The sequence below is a fragment of the Xiphophorus hellerii genome, chromosome 14, assembly GCF_003331165.1.
Source record: "Xiphophorus hellerii strain 12219 chromosome 14, Xiphophorus_hellerii-4.1, whole genome shotgun sequence".
Lineage (NCBI taxonomy): Eukaryota > Metazoa > Chordata > Actinopteri > Cyprinodontiformes > Poeciliidae > Xiphophorus > Xiphophorus hellerii.
In genome coordinates this window covers 23,546,275-23,563,758 of record NC_045685.1, presented here as the reverse complement: position 1 = coordinate 23,563,758, position 17,484 = coordinate 23,546,275, and the positions used below count along the sequence as shown (strand labels likewise).

The 17,484-nt window shown below is 37.7% G+C and overlaps 1 protein-coding gene and 1 long non-coding RNA gene across 2 annotated transcripts; one reads left to right on the top strand and one right to left on the bottom strand.

Moving 5' to 3' along the window:
• Nucleotides 1-3,490: 3,490 nt before the first annotated feature.
• Nucleotides 3,491-16,184, bottom strand: LOC116732461 (uncharacterized). Its single transcript, XM_032582623.1, has 22 exons — nt 16,073-16,184; nt 15,778-15,880; nt 14,328-14,777; nt 13,981-14,244; nt 13,334-13,591; nt 12,276-12,367; nt 11,912-12,136; nt 9,787-9,861; nt 9,431-9,527; nt 9,193-9,319; nt 8,830-9,070; nt 8,570-8,726; nt 7,843-7,927; nt 7,665-7,727; nt 6,730-6,932; nt 6,518-6,649; nt 6,243-6,430; nt 5,930-6,078; nt 5,221-5,460; nt 4,973-5,135; nt 4,485-4,588; nt 3,491-3,878 (listed from the first exon to the last, which is right to left on the bottom strand). Exons 2-21 carry the CDS (start codon nt 15,821-15,823, stop codon nt 4,493-4,495), a joined length of 3,351 nt encoding a protein of 1,116 aa, XP_032438514.1. The 5' UTR covers nt 15,824-15,880; nt 16,073-16,184; the 3' UTR covers nt 3,491-3,878; nt 4,485-4,492.
• Nucleotides 10,240-11,384, top strand: LOC116732464 (uncharacterized). Its single transcript, XR_004341796.1, has 2 exons — nt 10,240-10,902; nt 10,969-11,384. It is a non-coding gene; the product is annotated as an uncharacterized LOC116732464 (long non-coding RNA).
• Nucleotides 16,185-17,484: the final 1,300 nt, after the last annotated feature.

Sequence of the window (17,484 nt, the reverse complement as noted above, 5' to 3'; positions counted from 1 at the left end):
TCAAAGTTAAGCTAAAGCAATGACTGATACTGAAGATCCCATCTGGTGACAGTAGAGAGGAAAAACTTCCCTTTAACAGGAAGACTTCCAAAAACATTAATACTGCACCAATAATGTAAATTCATTATAAATAAGCTTAAGCAACGCCTCCTACTGAGGATCCACATGGTAACAAAAATTTAAAAACTTCCCTTTAACAAGAAGACTTTCCAAAATAAGGTTAACACTAGACCAATTATTTAAATTGGTTAAAAGTTAAACTAAAGCAATAACTTCTACTGAATATCCATCTGGTGACAGTAGAGAGGAAAGACTTCCCTATAACAGGAAGACTTTCCACAAAAAAAACAAAAAAAACACTGCATCAATTATTAAAATTCAATAAAAGTAAAGTAATCTTAAGCCTCCTGAGTATGCAAGTGGTGACTGTGGAGAGGAAAAGCTTCCCTTTAACAGGAAGACTTTCCAAAATAAAATAAAATAAAATAAATTAATAACACTGCATCCATTATTTAAATTCATTAAAAGTAAAATAATCTTAAGCAAGGCCACCTGAGCATGCAAGTGGTGACTGTGGCGAGGAAAATCTTCCCTTTAACAGAAAGTCTTTCCAAAATGAGGCCAACATCACACTGATTATTTAAATTGGTTAACAGTTGAGTAAGCTAAATCAATGCCTCATATTTAGGATGCATGTAGCGACAGCGGAGAGGATAAACTTCCCTTTAACAGGAAGAATCCTCCAGCAGAACCAGACGTTGGCTCTGTATGAAAGGCCATCTGTCGCTACCCCCGGGGGATTTGAAAGGACAGAGTAAAGAGAGAGACAGAAAAAGAAAGAGAGCTGCTGCAGGAGTGTTTCTATAGGGGAAAAAAGAGTTAGTTGTAGTGGAGGCTTCTTTGGTGGCTTTATCTAAGAGGGAAAAAAAAAGTTATTTACAACAAAAAGGCCCACCGGTTGCTTAGTCTAGGAGAGAAAATGGGTTTAAAACAAACTTAAACACAGAAGGACAGGTCCCAGTCGATCCTCTCCAGAAGGAAAATATGGAGTTCAGCTGAAAACCTGCAAATAAGAGATGGGTGATTATAGTGTGAACATTACCTCTGACCTCTGACCTCCGGCCTGCAGCTCCAGCAGATCTCTCCGTTGTCGTCCAGAAGAAATGAAGTCGCATGACGAAATTGGATGAGGCCAGGTGTTGTTTCGGCGCAAAAATTAATCGGTTCTCACGTTTAAGTTGAACGTAAATTGAATTGGTTTGAGTTATTAAATTATTAAAGTATGAACCCTAATATTAAGTAGGTACAACAAAAAAACATACATAAGTGTATGTTTCAGTATAAAGACCTCATCTTCACCCAAAAACATTTGATATTCATTGGAAAGAATTATCCTAATGCAGCTATACTATTGTCAACATGACCACATTATATTAGCACTAAGTAGGAATGTTATCAAGGTTTATTATAGTGATATTTACAAAGCCTAAGCTGAATTATTTCCTACAGCTTCTAAACTGTATTTGCCAAGTGCTTGGCAGCCATCTTTCTTTCAACTATCAACTGACTTTAAGCCAGGAACTTCAGATTCTAATTACACCTAAACCTCTACAGGTCACAAGACCACAGCATGTGCTTCAAACACTAAAAACCCAAAGACAGAAGGATTTAAAACAGCAGAATCCTTCTCAGCTCATTGACTCTCAGCAGAGAATCAAACCAAACCAGCACAACAAGAGGCCTATAGCGTTGGCCTTCAACAGCGTTAGCATCAGCAGCGTAGCAAAACCCGCAACAGCTCCTACCCTGAGTTGTCTTCTGGACCCGCCATCGGAACAGTTCTTTGACTTAACCAACCTTTGATGGGTTGGGCGGATCCGCCAGGCACCTTGTAGCGTTTCCTCAGCTTGAAGGAAGCGATCCTCAGCTTGATTGAAGGGAATCCTCAGCTTGACGGAAGCGATCCTCAGCTTGCTTGAAGGGAATCCTCAGCTTGATTGTAGTAAATCCATAATCGATCGACTGCTCGCTCCAGACGCCGTCATATCTCCTCAGGTGTTTCAGGGACGCCAGCAAACAAACAAACCGCCGCTGAGAGGCCGTGGTCGGGTCTCTCCATGAGTGCTGCTCTGTTTAGACACACAAGAAATGGCTTCACTACCGTCACCGGTGGAAAAAGACAAAGAAATTAAGGTTTCCGAAAAATAACTTACCGAATAACCAATGCAGCGATTTCAAACACGGCGTTCCGCGGCCTACTTGTGGGTCAAGCACAAGACGCTAAACTAGGCCTCGACGAACACTGACAGGATTTCAATCGGATCCACAAAGTCTCAGTCATCAGGCTGGGCGTCCGCTCGGATTCCGACATCAGAAAATATCATTTTTAGTCCAGGTCCCAAAGTTCATGAGTATCAGTCCGACAGCTTCGTGCTAGCCAGGTGCTAGCCGCATCTTCTTCCTCTTCTTCTTTTTTTTCTTCTGAAAACGCTCACGTAGAAGCTGCGTCATATTTCTATCCAGCACGGCGCATGCGCGTCACGCTCATTAATAACAAAAATGGCGCCATTCGCCACTGTTGCCAGAGTTGACATTCTCCAGTCCAAACACGGGGTAAAACTAAACCTGTCAAACCTGCCAAACTGCAAAGAAACAGTACGAATCTAAACCTCCGGCATCCTGCATGTTTTAGTTCTTTCCCTGGTTTAACGCACCTGGATCCAATGATGGCTCATTAGAGACCTAAGAAGAACATTGACTTGCTGAAAAGGTTCCTACCACCAGGGAGGAAACTAAAACATGCAGGATGTCGGCCGTCGGTGTTCATAATCTATCCCTACTATATTTTTAGAATAATTTAGAGAAACACCAAAAATTTATATTCACTTTTTATAATGTAGGACTAAAGAATATATCTGCATTTCTCTATATTTTTATATTCATAATGGATCCTTAAGCCTCTATTGAGCCTCAATGGATGAAGTTTATTAAAATGAAGCACATATTATATTTAGGTGGTGTGGTAAATATAATATGTGCTTATGACAGTGTAAAAAAATTCACATGTAAAATGTGAAATCAGGCTGCAGCTACTGTTTTGATTGCCATTATAATTACATATCTGATGCTGAAGGGAGAATTTGGACTCCTATTGGTCACAGATGTGCATTGCATCATTTATTAAGTGTGTATTTATAAAGAAATTTATTTTTTGAAAACGTAGCTGAGTATTTGTAGATGTGCCTGGTAATCCACAAACAGATTTCAAGAAAATGTAAAACATGTACAACGTTTCAGACATTAGGGTGAATGAGTAACATTTTTTCATAAAGGTTCTTTTTGTTTCACTGAAGAACCTTATTGTATAAATTACTGAAAGTGTGCAGTTAAATATGCACCTGTTGTATCTCTTATTCTATAATTTAAATCCAGAAAAATCAACAACATCAGACTGGTTAAGTAAAAAGAAAAGATGAAAACAACATTTTTATATCACATTTTATTTATTTATTTATTGTATTTTTATTGCTAGAAAAGTGAAAGAAAAAAGATTAATGTCAGTATTTTTTTTAAAGAAGTCAATTCAATTTAAAAATATAAAGTTATAATCAAATGCAGTCCTTATGCTTCCCTTCATCTAATTAATTCACATCTATGAAAAAACAATTTCAGGATTAAGCTATGATTGACTTTTTCCCAGTCCCCACATTAATTGTACTAAAAACCAATTCTCTCTCAAGATATTAGATGATAAAGCATCAAAAAGTGAGAAATAATCCCAGATTTCCAAACATCCCATCTGTGGATCCGGATTGATGTCAGGAATCATCGTAAAGGTCGGCAGTCGGTCCATCGGTCCAGTTTCACATGGAAACCACCTGAGGAAACAATTAAATATCAGAGTCACACGTTCTTCCTCTACAAAGACTTTTTCTCTACTTGTTTAGTGTCGATTTAGTTCTTTAGCTTCTGCTTCGTTTATCACAGCTGGTAAATGTGAGTTTTTGATTAGCCATGAATCTCAGAGCAAAGATTGAAAATAAAAACACATAACAGGTAAAAATCTGAACAAATATAAAACATGATTTCAGCCAATTAGGACATTCAAACAAGTTTTTTGAATTATTACTATTTTTTTTATATTACAGCTACAATCGTTTTACTGTGCTTGATTGTAAAGAATAAGAAAAAAGTTAAAAATATTTTAATATATATCTGGTATCCTCTTATCTAAATGAAATCTAATGGAACTAATTTCCTTTCAGAAAGGTTAAAAAAACCCTTTTCTTGTTCTGCAATATGATGAACCATTTCTGTGGGGATTAAAAATGCAAACATAAATAAATAAATAAATATCTTGATTATTGAATTACTTGCCCAACAAATATTTAACAAATAAATAAAAACTTTATTTTAAAGTTTATTTAACTTGCCACGATCAGCTACTGAAACTTTTATGACAATAGTTAAAAAAACAAACCCACGTTGCAGCCTAATGACCCCAGGCCATGCTGATGACGGCTGGATATGTATTTGTCTTTGGTGATCTAACAGATCTTCGTTCTCTTATAGGTTCATTGTAGCAATCCTGGAATTTAAACACAAAAAAACACAACATTTACTATTTTGCAGACCAGCACTACATATTTACATACAGTGTTTTTCTAAGATTTATCCCTTCCAAAACTAAGTTTTATATTGAAAAAAACATCCATCTTCTTCAGAAGCATTTAAAGTCCTGATAAAGAAAACCAAATCTACATATGTAATGAAACCTAACTCTGTCTCGCAGAAAAGTTACTTTCAAGTTTTGTCTTACTTTATGTGTTTTAACATTTCTGCACTAGAAACTAGACCACAAATCCTTTGTCAGATTTTGTGTTTTTGCAGTGTAGCGTGTGATTCATCTGATTATGGTTTTTAACATAATCTGACAGCACCAGTTGTTAATGAAGTTTTCTAAAGTGTGCACCGGGATGCAGTTGTTCTCCTGTTTAGGACACAGCTGGATCTTGCAGTGCAGATAAACGTCACCAGAGTTCCCAGAAAACTCAAACATGTTGAAGGAGAAGTAGGTGGAGGTTCCCGCTCCGTTTCCCTCCACCTCCACTGTCCCGTCATTCGGGTCAGCACAGCTGGGAAGAAGAAAAACCAGTTCATGTGAGTCTTATAACCCAATCTGAACCTTCTTATGGTTATGACTGATAGTTGGCGCCTCACCCATCTATAATCAGGTCATATCTTGGTTTGCTGTCATGTGATTCCTTGCTGGTTGCCCAGCATGAGTCCATCACCACGGCGATGGTTTTCGCATCCAGCCCGTCTGTCTTCAGCTCCACCCATATCTTCTGGTTCAGCAGAACACCAGAGTTTACAGCCCGGGTGTAGGCACCGTCCTCGTATACTTTCATCGACACAGAGTAGCTCCATTCTCCAGACCTGATGTGCTGGACCACAGAGCTGCAAACCAACCGGCATGTGAGCTTATTAAACTGAGAAAACACAAAATCTTACCAACTATTTTTGGTCTTTTCTAATGCAAATGTCTTTGTAGACGTGAAATAAGACAAAACTAACTTACAAGTAACTTTTCAGCAAACTATAGGAGCTTGTTTTAAATTAATAATTCCTTAATATTGATGGAAAAGTATCAAGACTGGCAGATTATTCCACTTATAACAACACATTTTTCCAAGTTAAAAGTGAAATAATCTGCCAATAAAACTAGTACTTTTTATCAAAATGTAAGGATTATTGACTTAAACCAGCTCTTATATTTTGCTGAAAGGTTACTCTCAAGTTTTGTCTTATTTCCAGTGTACTAAAATATTTGCACCAGTAACTGGTGCAAACTTTTGTGTTTTGCGTTTTTGCAGTGAAATCAGCTGAAAAAATTTTCATCATGGCTGAAACAAAATCAGTCACACACTTGTCTTTAATTTTTAAGGCCACGATCTTTATGTCGGGTTGAGTGTGGTAGCAGGAGAAGTCGATGAAGACTTGATCGTGGCGAGTGACGACATCAGAACTGTTCTGGGTTATGATGGTGTTCTTGTAGTTTATCCAACTTCCATTATTCTGCAGAATCAAACGTTCATTAGAGAAAGAAATATCAGTTATTTCTGCATAACAGTTCTGTTTTTCTACTTTTTTGTGATTTTACTGAAAATAATGGATGAGAAAAATGCAAGAAACGCACAAAGCTCTGTGATAAGAATAACAGGATGAGTGTAAGATCCCACCATGATCTCCGTCCCGCAGGTGTTGCTGCTGTCGAAGCTGAAGGTCACCATGTGGTTCTCCTCGTCCATCACGCCCCTGCAGCTCCGGTCATTCAGGTGTAGGACTGAGTAGCTGACGCCTTTTTCCTCCAGCAGGCATCCAATCAGAGTGATTGAACCAGAGTTCTTCCTACACACAGCCGGCTCACCTGGAAATGAAAATATCTTTAGCATCTCTTATTTTTGTCTTTTTCCAAAGACTTGGTAGAGTTGTGTATTTCTCAGAGGTTTCTTACCCAGAGTGCCAGAAAGTTTGTATTTGGAGGCAAACAGAGCTCTGCAGAGGCAGCCAGTCTTCCCGCTGTGTTTCCTGCCACAGAACTCATGATCGCTGCAGAGCTTGTCCTGACAAAACGCCTGAGGCTCGGCTGCAGAGAAGCAAAACCAAATGTTATTCTGACAGCATGCAGGCTGTAGAAACGTTGCAGTAAAGTTGTGATTCTCTCACAGCAGCCTGCTTCTGACCACCATCTGTCCAGTGTTATGTTGCTCTTTAGCTTGCAGGCTGTGGCGTACGCCCACAGGAACTGACAGCCCAGACCATCAGCTGAAGAATATTCACACAGAGTCCTGTTGCAGGCGCTGATGTAGGGAGTCGGGTCGATGTTTTTGTTGCAGGAGGAAAACGGGGCGGCCCTCAACAGGTTACATCTTTTTTACACACACACAAAGATAAAAACGTTAAACATTCTCACATTTTTATTTATTATATAGTGTCAGAGATGCCAAATTACATCAATTAGTCCCTCCATTTTTTTGTGATTTTACAATTGCAGAAATTCAGGCACAATTAACAGTTCCTCAATTTTTGTGTGTTAATGCATACCTATTAAAATATTGCAAATTTTCAACAAAACATTGGTCATATACATTGGAGTTAATTGGTGCTAACTCCCACCTGCAGGTGGCAGTATTTCTTTCTTGTACTGCTGCCTCAGGCTTGATGTCAAGTTATTGTCTGAGATCAATATGGCGCAAATATTAAGTAATATGTTTCTTGCAAATACTTCTAAATTAGCGCCACAAAATCTGTGATTCTGATTGCAAAGAAAAAATAAGTAAATAAAAAAGTCACAGAAACAATCGTAAAAACCCTGATGGACTGATCAATTTCTAAATATCAGTCCATCTATTTCTATTTAATTTAATAGAAATTAAATCTTCTATTTAATTTTAAGAAGATCAAATGCAGAGACAGCTTTTTATAAATATTTTAACAGTTTGCTAATGGGTTTTATCAATAAATTCGGGCACTACCGGCCCTTTAAGGACATTCATGATGCAATTCAAAATGAAAATGAATTTGACATCCCTGCCATATACAATGCAAACTACACAGTATAACACAGATCTGTATTTGGTAGGAGAAATAAATCTACTCACTGTTCACTGATCAGGTTGCGGTTTATTTGACTGTCCACAGGGTCTTCATACTGCCTTTCACAGCTAGCAAAACAAAAAAACAGAAAAAACCTTAACAAGTCAACTTCCTATTTTTTGAGGGAATGGTTTTGAGTTCAAAATAAATGTATTTAGTTATCTATTCATGATAACGTTGTACCTTGGAGAGCTGATATCAAGAAGCTTCACACTTGACATATTTCTGGAGTCAACACACAGACCCTTCATCGCTGATCCAACCGGTACTGAAAGTTTACAGACAATATTAGTGAAAGCTGCATGAAAACAGGCCACTCAATTTCTTTCAATCTACATCTTATAGCTGAATTTTGACAACTGCAGAAGTGTTTCTACTGACTTAAACAAATGTTGGATCTTCAATGTGTTTGTTAATAAATACATTGTAATTTTTCAATTTTCACATGAAAAAGCTTTTTAATAGTCAACCTTCCTGAGTAAACCTCAATTACAGCTTTAAGTCTTATGTCCTGTTTTGCATGTCTGGAGATGGATTTGTTGCCTATTTTTCTTGATGAATAGAATGAATTAATATATATCGGTCTAATCCTGGCATTACTAAAAATAAATACAGAACAAATAAAGATCATAAATAAATAGCTTTAGAAATAAATTGCATGCCCCAAATAATTAGCAAATTAATTACTGTACCATCAAATTCAACTAAATTAAAAAAAGACAATAAATTTACATTTCTTTTTCAATCTTTAACTTTAATAGCTTGTCTTTGTGCCCATCTTCTCATTTTGTATTTTACCTTATCTGTTTTTTTTCTTATTCATATTTATGGCAGGAGTCCACAGAGAAAAACCAGACGTTAAAAAGTAGAATAATAATAATCAGTTTATTGCTGCCTTGTTTATTCCTACCTCTCATGTGGATCTGTGCAGTGTAGCCATCAAACAACGCCGACATTTTGAGCCCAGAGAACAAAGACGTTGCTGTGAGTCCATTTTTGTCCTTGCTTAATGAAATGTCCTTAAACTGCTGGACTGGACTTTTTAGGGTCAACACTGTCTCGTTCATCTGAGTGCAACAAAGTAGGAAGATTATTAGTCATAAAATGAGAATCTATGCGATGAAGGGAAGCAGTGTGTAGGAATTTCGAATCCAACTTTCATGGAATTACCTTAATCCTGCCACCTTGTTCCAGGTGAAAGTAAACCTTTGAGCCAGCAGGTCGAAGGCTCACACTGTCCAGGAAGCTCACGTCTCTACGGCGGCGTTCCTGGAAGTTAGCCAGCACTTCAAACCCGCTGGATGAGTCTGACACCAGCGCGTACACACACCGGTCCTTCACAGAGCTCTGCTGACCTTGGAAGTCGATGACAGTGGGGCCGGTCACGGTGCAGATTTGGTTCTTAAAACATCTGATGGAAAAATAAACAGGCAGATTAATAACAAATTTAACAACAAACCATAGCTTTCTGTCTAAACCAGAAACCAGAATGTGTGTGTGTGTGTGTGGGGGGGTGTGTGTGTGTGTGTTCACCTGCCGCTTCCGTCACATTCCTCCTGCTCACCACAGCCGGTTGATGTGACAGATCTGTCGATGCTGCAGATGAAGTTTCTGCAGGTTTTTTCAAAATAGGCTGTTGAATTAGGTAAAATCCCAACACCTGAAGACAAAAGGAAGACTTTTGTGTTGCCCGTCTTAAAGATCCCAATATTTCTCTTTCAAATGTCACTAATGCTTAACAGAACCAGAAAAAAATGATTATTTCACCAACCTGAGATTCTGCATCCACTGATGTCTGCAAACCCAGAGTCAGCCGACCCGAGAGACACAGACCCAACTAGCTTACCCTCAACTGCTACATCCGCCATCTATACGGTAGTAAACATTTAGTTATTGTTATAAACAAAGAGCATAACAGAGATTACTTGGAACATTAGAATGGAAGAGCAACAGATTACCATTTTAATAGCTAAACTTTACCTTGCAAAATGCAGCAGAGAAAGTAAAGGTGGTTTTAATTTTAGCCTTTTATTCACAATATTGCTTTCAAAACCAATTTCTACTCTTAGAATAAGTGATTTATAGTAAATACACATGTGAAAACAAAATAATAATAAAAATACTCACCACTTTTGCCTCACTGGAGACAGAACTGAAATGCAGAGCTGTTTGCTTCCCAAAACTGAGGAGGTTCAGTTTTACCTTAGTTACAAGACAAAAAGACGCAAAAAATAAAAAAGTTATCAAAAGTGTAGTACTAGATTTTTCAGGGATTTCACATGGATCCTTTGCAACTACGCTGGACGCTGGAAACGAGGATCGTGAATATTGAACAGAGCGACTGAAATTGTTTATTCGTGGCTTCTTCTGGTTCCAGTCGAGCTAATCTGTCAGTGAACGTAACACACCTGGTTGGGGCTCATAGACGGCGGGATTTACAGACGTTTTGAAGCAGCTAGCTTAGAAACCGAGCCGTACCTCCTCCCTCCTGACGTGCTGATCAAATTACCGACTTCGCCTGAATTCACACCACATGATTTATGCCATTATGTCATAAACAGCGTTTCCCCTAAGTCAGAAGAAGCCTTAAAAATAGACAAAAGACGAGATGCTAGCCAGTTTTTTCCATACATGCTAGGCTAACATGACGGCGGGGCACTGTCTCCATGGTTACTAATTGTTAGACAGGTACCTTTCTCCATAATGCGATATTGGATATCGTCTTTCTAATCATATTTAGTAAACATACATAGTTACATGACAAACTTCTTACTTATAAAGTATATGAACCTTAATCTCATCACCTTGTAAAAACTGTTCGCTGCAAATCCGCGATTACACGTGTAGCAGCATAAATGGTACGCTGCCACTTTAAGACCAATTTCAGCTGCTGCATATAAGCAGGTCTCTACCTGCCACAAGACTACTTGCGTCATGACGTCAACTCATTCTGCTTCCTTTGTTTGCTGAGCTGTGCTGGGTAAGCGTGGCTGTTTCTTTGTTTGTCAGCTTTTATCATAGCAATTAATGCAAGCTGGTCTGATTTGTTTAGCCTCCCTTGCTGTGCCTCCAACACCTGGACCAATCTGTTCGGCTGGTTGTTTGTTGCCGGGAATGTAAGCGCTAGCATGGCTAGGTAACATCCATCTCATGTAAACGAAGCCTTTATGTAGTGTTTTGTTACAGCTGCGCTCCGTAGGTGAACTTGTGGATCTGTTTATCTGGCCGTGTGGTAATTTACAGGTAAGCAGCTACCGTAAGCTATAGTTTTTATCAGCAGTTGTATTAATAATCTACTTTATTTTTTAGCCTCCTGCCGAGTCCCTGACGACTATTATATTTGGATGTACACTCGCTGCTGTTTTGCCTACGATAAAATGTTTTAAAAGATTTGTATGAACTTTCCCCCGCTGCCGGGAGTATTGATGGCACTACGAACGGGATAAAAAGCAATATTGTAGTGCTATTATATCACTGTTTTACTCATATTGTTTCATTTTTTGTCTTTCTTTTAGGGACTGAGGCTTCTGTGGTGGCGGTGGTGACCCCTGGTGGCGGTGTCTTGTCTCGTGTGTTTTGTGGAACACCCCTTTTTGTGTGTGTGTGTTTGCCGTGTCTTTGTAGTGTCCAGGGTGATCCCTTTTCTTCACTGGATGTTGCCCCTTTCCTCACTACTCTCCCCCCACTGGTAAGCCTCAGTTTCCTTTGAAATTTAAACATTTTATAATCGACTTCATTAAAAAGGCATTCGCTGTTTTAACCATTCAATTTCAGGTTGCTGTTAATTTGAACAACATATTGAAGTTTAATAAATTTTTTTGTAGAACTGTCTGAATCTTGTCTCATTCCCAGTAGAACGTACCTGTGTCCTTATTACCATTCTATTTTCCTGGAGTTATTCCAGGTGGCGTTGTCGGTTTCCCCTATCGTAAACTTTAACATCTTACATTTGGGTTTCATAATAAAGAAAATCCACCCCAGGTTGCCACACCCGGATTACACCGAGCTGACGGTCATTATGACTGACAGCTGCTATCCATCGCATCTTTCCTCATTAAGTTATATAATAAAATTACAAGTTAGGTTTTCACCCTCGTATTTGCAGCTGACCGCGTCTATTGTTAAAGCGACATCAACTAAATAAGAGCGATATTAGGCGATCAGATGTCGTTTTTTGACAGGCTTTACAGGAGCTGCGTTTACAAATCACATAAGCATCAAGAAGAGCTCAAATTAAATGTGTTATATTTACGGTTTTGTTCATGTACATCAAGTCAAAATGCACAGAGCACGTCATGCTGCTCCTGATGGTTTTCACTGCTGCTTTGCTTTGAGCTTCATATGAAGAATCTTTTTCCCTTATGATGAATTTGGCCTGGCCAGAGTCAGGTTTAGGTCCAATAATGCAGTCGTCGTTGCTTTCAGAGTTATAGAAACCGTTGAAACAGATCGCAAAGTTCTTATTGGTGAAGTTCACCTGTTAAAAACAAACACACCACTTTAAAAAGCTGCCATGTTTTCTACATGTACTGAATTTTTAATGCTAAAAATATAGATTAAAACCTAATAGGACTCCTGAGCATGTATTCAGAAACACGTGGCTCCATTTTACTTACATAAACCTTCTGGTAAACATTTTGATAGAAAGATATCGGACACAAGGTGAGGTTGAACTTTGTAGCTTTATCAAATTTCTCCGCAGCAGCATCTGCAAAACATAAATACTGTTAAATGCAGGATGTTAAGTAGAGGTGGTCTGAAATTATTGGTGAGTTATGAATATTAATGAGAACGATATTTTAATTTTAGCTCCTCCTCAGTGGCTTCCACGGATTAACAATATAATTTAAAGATTTTCTTTAACTGGCAAAATTAAGGGATATGTAATGTGGATCGCACCAGTTAAAACAACAAACAAAAAAACATTTTGCTGTTTTTGAATAAATCCAGACAACAAAAATGTTTTGTTTTTCAAAATGATGCATTTTTTGCAAGATTATATTTATTAGTCTAAGTATTTAATACTTAGACTAATATAGCATTTCATTTACATTTTTTACAAGCTGAAGAAAATGTGCTAAACAATTTAAAGCAAATTAAAAATGAAAATTTTATTTTCTTTTTTACAGCATGTGGGGTTGATCAGGCAACAAAGTATGACTCTATTGGGCTTCCTTTGAAGATATGGGTCACAAAATAGTTCAATAAAAGCACAAGCAATACGCTATAAATATTATCTAATATAATTATTTCTAAGACATAAAGCTTAGTGTGTAATAGTAAAATTGTTGGTTTTCTTTATCTTCATATAATTCAAATTTTATACGCTCTGTAGTTTTTCACACAGCCTATTCAGGACTGATGTGATGTTTTACTGACATTTAGAAATTAAAATACATTATCAATAATATTTCTGTGGATAAATAACCTGCTCTCTGTTTGCAGATTTCTCCATGTATTCGTTGATTTCAAAAATCACAGTCAATGTGTTTTTCAATCTCACCATTAGCCTGTAAATAATACTGTTCATTCTGGGTTCAGGTTGGAGATGTTTGACAGAATATCTTTGGTTTTAAGAATTTTTCTTCTTTTGGGATTATAGTTGACGTTTAACAAGTTTAAAATTGACGACTTACCCATCACCTAAAAATAACAAATAACGTTAAAATCTTACCAGTTTGAGCAATAAGTTGTATTCCAGTACTTCTGATGTTCTCAAACTCAGAGAAGAGAGTGAACGTGTATTTGGTTTCAGCAGAAAGAGACGAGACGGTGTAAGTTACTGGTCCATTTCCAGCTGGCGCATCGATTCTTGTGTTGTTACCGTTGACCTGGAGAACGAAGCTTTTGACGTTGTTCACTCTGTTCCACTGCAGAGCTAAACTGCTCTCAGTTTCATTCAGGGACACCAAGCCAGATGGATCTGGAGGAGCTGAAGACAATGTTTAGAATTTTACTAAAGGTGGAAATTTCACGGTACCTGAGTAACGGTGTCTAATTTCAATAAGTGGAGAATAAAGCGAGCGTCAACTATATTTTACCTTATAATTAGTCAAAAATGTTTTGTTAGAAGTGAAATAATCTGCCAGTCTAACTAGTACTTTTTTCCCCCAATTTTAAGGAATTATTTACTTGAATCAAACTCGTATATCTTGCTGAAAAGTTACTGATAAGTAAGGTTTTGTCTTATTTCAGGTGTACTAACACATATTTACACTAGAAGCTAGACCAAAAACACTTGGGATGGTTTTGCATCTTTGCAGTGAGGGTACTAATAATTTTATTATTATTTCCTTCAAAAAGTAAAGTGAAACATCTTACCAGTGGCAGCTGTAAATTGGACTCCACGGTCTCTGACATTTCCAACCACAGCAAAAACAGTAAATATGTAGTTAGTTGCTGCTGTGAGGGAAGAAACTGTGACTGTTACGTTTCCGTTTCCACTCGGAGCTCCGACTGGTATCTCTCTACCGTTATACTGGATGATAAAGCTGATAATGTTGTTTAATCTGCTCCACTGTAGAACGATGCTGGTCTCAGTTTGGCTTATTGCTTTAATGTCAAACACATTCCGAGAAACTATTTCTGGAAAAAACAACGTAACAAAATTATATCAACATTTTGTGGGTTTTAGAGAAAGATTGATAATAGTGGTGATGGAGCAGTACCTGCACAATATGCGAGGGAGCAAACTGATGGTTTCGCAAGTTTGTAAACATAAAAGTTTCCAGGGCAGAGCTTCACTTTTATGGTGTGTGAGGGAAAATTGCAACAGGAAGATGCCCAGTGATTACACACAGTGCGAGTTACGATTTCATTGATCTGCGTGGGATGAGGCTGTGTTATGTACAAAGGAGCATGAGTTCCACATCTGTTTGTTTCTACACAATATTCTGGAATAGAAGCACTTTTCTGACTGAGATAAAATTGATACCAGCCGTCCCAATTTACAGACTGGTCACACCTCACATTGCTCTGGTCTTGGTTATTTATTGAGCGCCACTCGTCACGCAGTTCAGTGTAACGGGAGCAGGGATCGACACACTGCAGAACTCCATTTACGTTGATGCAGTCCAGTCCAGCAGAACAACCTGCCACGGCACAAGACAGAGCTTGTCCTATGAGGCAGAGAAATCATGATGAATAAAAAACAAACCTCAGAGATTGAATTACATTTTAACAACATGACGTGAATTTCTCCTAAAATGTTAAATGAACTGTTTTCCATTGTCACATTTATTTGATCCCTTACTTATTCTCTTGCTGTTCTCAGTTACTTTGCATGACTTTTTCTCCGATTATAATAAATAATCCTGCTCTATAATCTCCTGTAGCCTCAGTTTGCCAAAAACGGCTCCAATAGCATTGAAAAACATGATCTAGAAATTATTCTGTGCATAATAATAATAATCATCATCATCATCATCATAATAATATTAGTTTCTGTCATACTGGTGTTTAGAACCAGAAAGTTGCTGGAAAGCCAGTCACTGATACTGGACAACCATTGGACGAGGATGGCCAACGTGTCCAGCTGATTCGGTCGAAATGAAAAATACAATCGAATGTCATCCGTGTAAATGTGATAAGAGATCTGAAAAGGACTGAATAATGCCAGCAAGAAGAATAATATAAAAGGAAAACAAAAGTGGACCCAAAACTGAGCCTGGTGGCACCACACAAGTTAAGGGGGCACAATCAGAGGAAAAGCTGTCTGTCTTAATGCAGGATGTCCTGTGACATAAACATGAGGTGAGTCAGTCCAAAGCTGAGCCACAGATACCAGCCAGAACCTTCAGCCTGTTCAACAGGACTGCATGGTCAACAGATGAGATCTAATAAAACCAGTACAAAATACATTTGTTTATTTTTATTTCATTTTTGTAGTTTTGCAGAGAGTATTTTAAAATACCCTAGCAGAGAAGCATAAAGAGAAGAAACAAAACAAATTTCCAAAAAGAATGTGGGAGTGAATTTCCATCTACAATAATTTCAGATATTAACAAAAAAGAAACTTTGGAGTCTAAATCGTAACCAAACTATGTACAATAATAAAAGAAACACTTGACAAAGTGTTGTTTTTTTATTCCAAGAATAAAATGATGTGTGTTTACATGCCTGTCACTGTGACACAAACACACAGGAGCAGCAGAAGGCGAAGCATCTTGGAGGCTGACCAGACAGCCGACACCGTTGGTTCAAATTCTCCCAAAGTTTTTCTCTGGTTTAGAAATAAATACAAAAAAAATGACATTTAGGATTATGATTATCAGAAACAAGGGTAAATACAAGAGTTCAAACTGTAAATATAAACAGTGATGTTGCTCTTAAACTTGGACAAAAAGATAATTAAAATAAAACCACAGAAGACAAAAGCTGTGACCCATAACAGGTTTAAGACGACGTTTCTTACATGTTTTGAAGGTTGTCTGCTGCAGCTGGAGTTCTGTCTTCATCTCAGTTCTCTGTTTCTTTCTGCATCCTTTTATGCTCACCTGAGTCCTGTCCACACCCAGGATGGGTTGTTATCTCTGTGGAAAAAAGTAGTTTTATGTTACACAACTGGGAGAAAAGAAAACATACAATTTCTGCATGTACTCCATTTAAAATTAATTCAAGCTTTAGTGTATTTGTCATAAAACTGAAAATAAAATAACATTTTTTGCATATTACTTTTCTTTAATTTGTTGCAACAGTTTTTTTTTGTTCCAGAGACACAATGCTGTTTTTCATGTATCTTTAACACAATTTTTGAATTGTTCTTCATTAGAAAAAAAGAATGCACAAAAAATAGGTTTTCCATGCTGAGGTCTTTTTTTGATTGATTGATTTATTAATTTGCATTATTGCTATGGGTGTTTTCAGCATAGCAGTAGACACAAGGAAGTATAATGGGAAAAAAAAACTCTATATGAGGCAACTGTTAAAGTTCTCAATTACTTTGTTTACCTGTGACCCACGAAGTAAAAACCACAATTTGCAGAGTGTCAGTGGAGAGACAGAAGTTTAAACATGGAGTGTAATAACGCCTGTAATTCCAGGAAATACGTCCTTGTTTTCCTTGAACCACAGGCAGGCATCATCCGTTTTCTAAAAACAAACACATCTTCCAAGAAGCTCAGTTGTCACGGTTTGGGATTTGGATTAGAGCTCAGATATGAACTGAATATAAGTTACAGTTTTGGTTAAGTTTTATTAATAAGTCAATAAGACTTATTAATTAATAAGTAATTAATAAGTCAAAACAATGTCTTGATGACAGGAATACAAGCATGCTGTTAATGGCGGCGTGTGTGCTTCACTGTCTAGTACGTTGTGTTTATTCTGCGATTTGCTGCTCTCAGTTCTGCTGGTTTATGACTGCTTCCAGGTCAGCACAACTACAAGCACAAACATGACACTTTCTGCTTAACAAAATATAGTTTCATCTAATTATGATACAGAAAATGTCTTGTTCATGACCTGCTTCCAGCTACTGACATGTTTCCATGACTCCTCTTTTAATCCGGTTATAAAATAGATTTGTTTCATTGTTTGGTCTAGAACTTGTTACATAAAAAAATCAATTAATACTCATAAATTGAAATGAAAAATAGGCGTAAATTCAAGCTGGGAGACTCTGTCCGCCTACCTGCATCATCCATGTGTCATGCCTTCACCTCATCCAATCAGCAGCAAGTTGTCATTCCAATTCAGCCAATCATCACTCCAGAAACCTTCCTAATGCCAAACATCCATGGATCCACCTGCTTCGCTTCGCCCCACCTCCTCCCCGCCTCCACCCTCATCCTTCCAAGCTTCACTCCACCATCAGAGTCTTTGCCC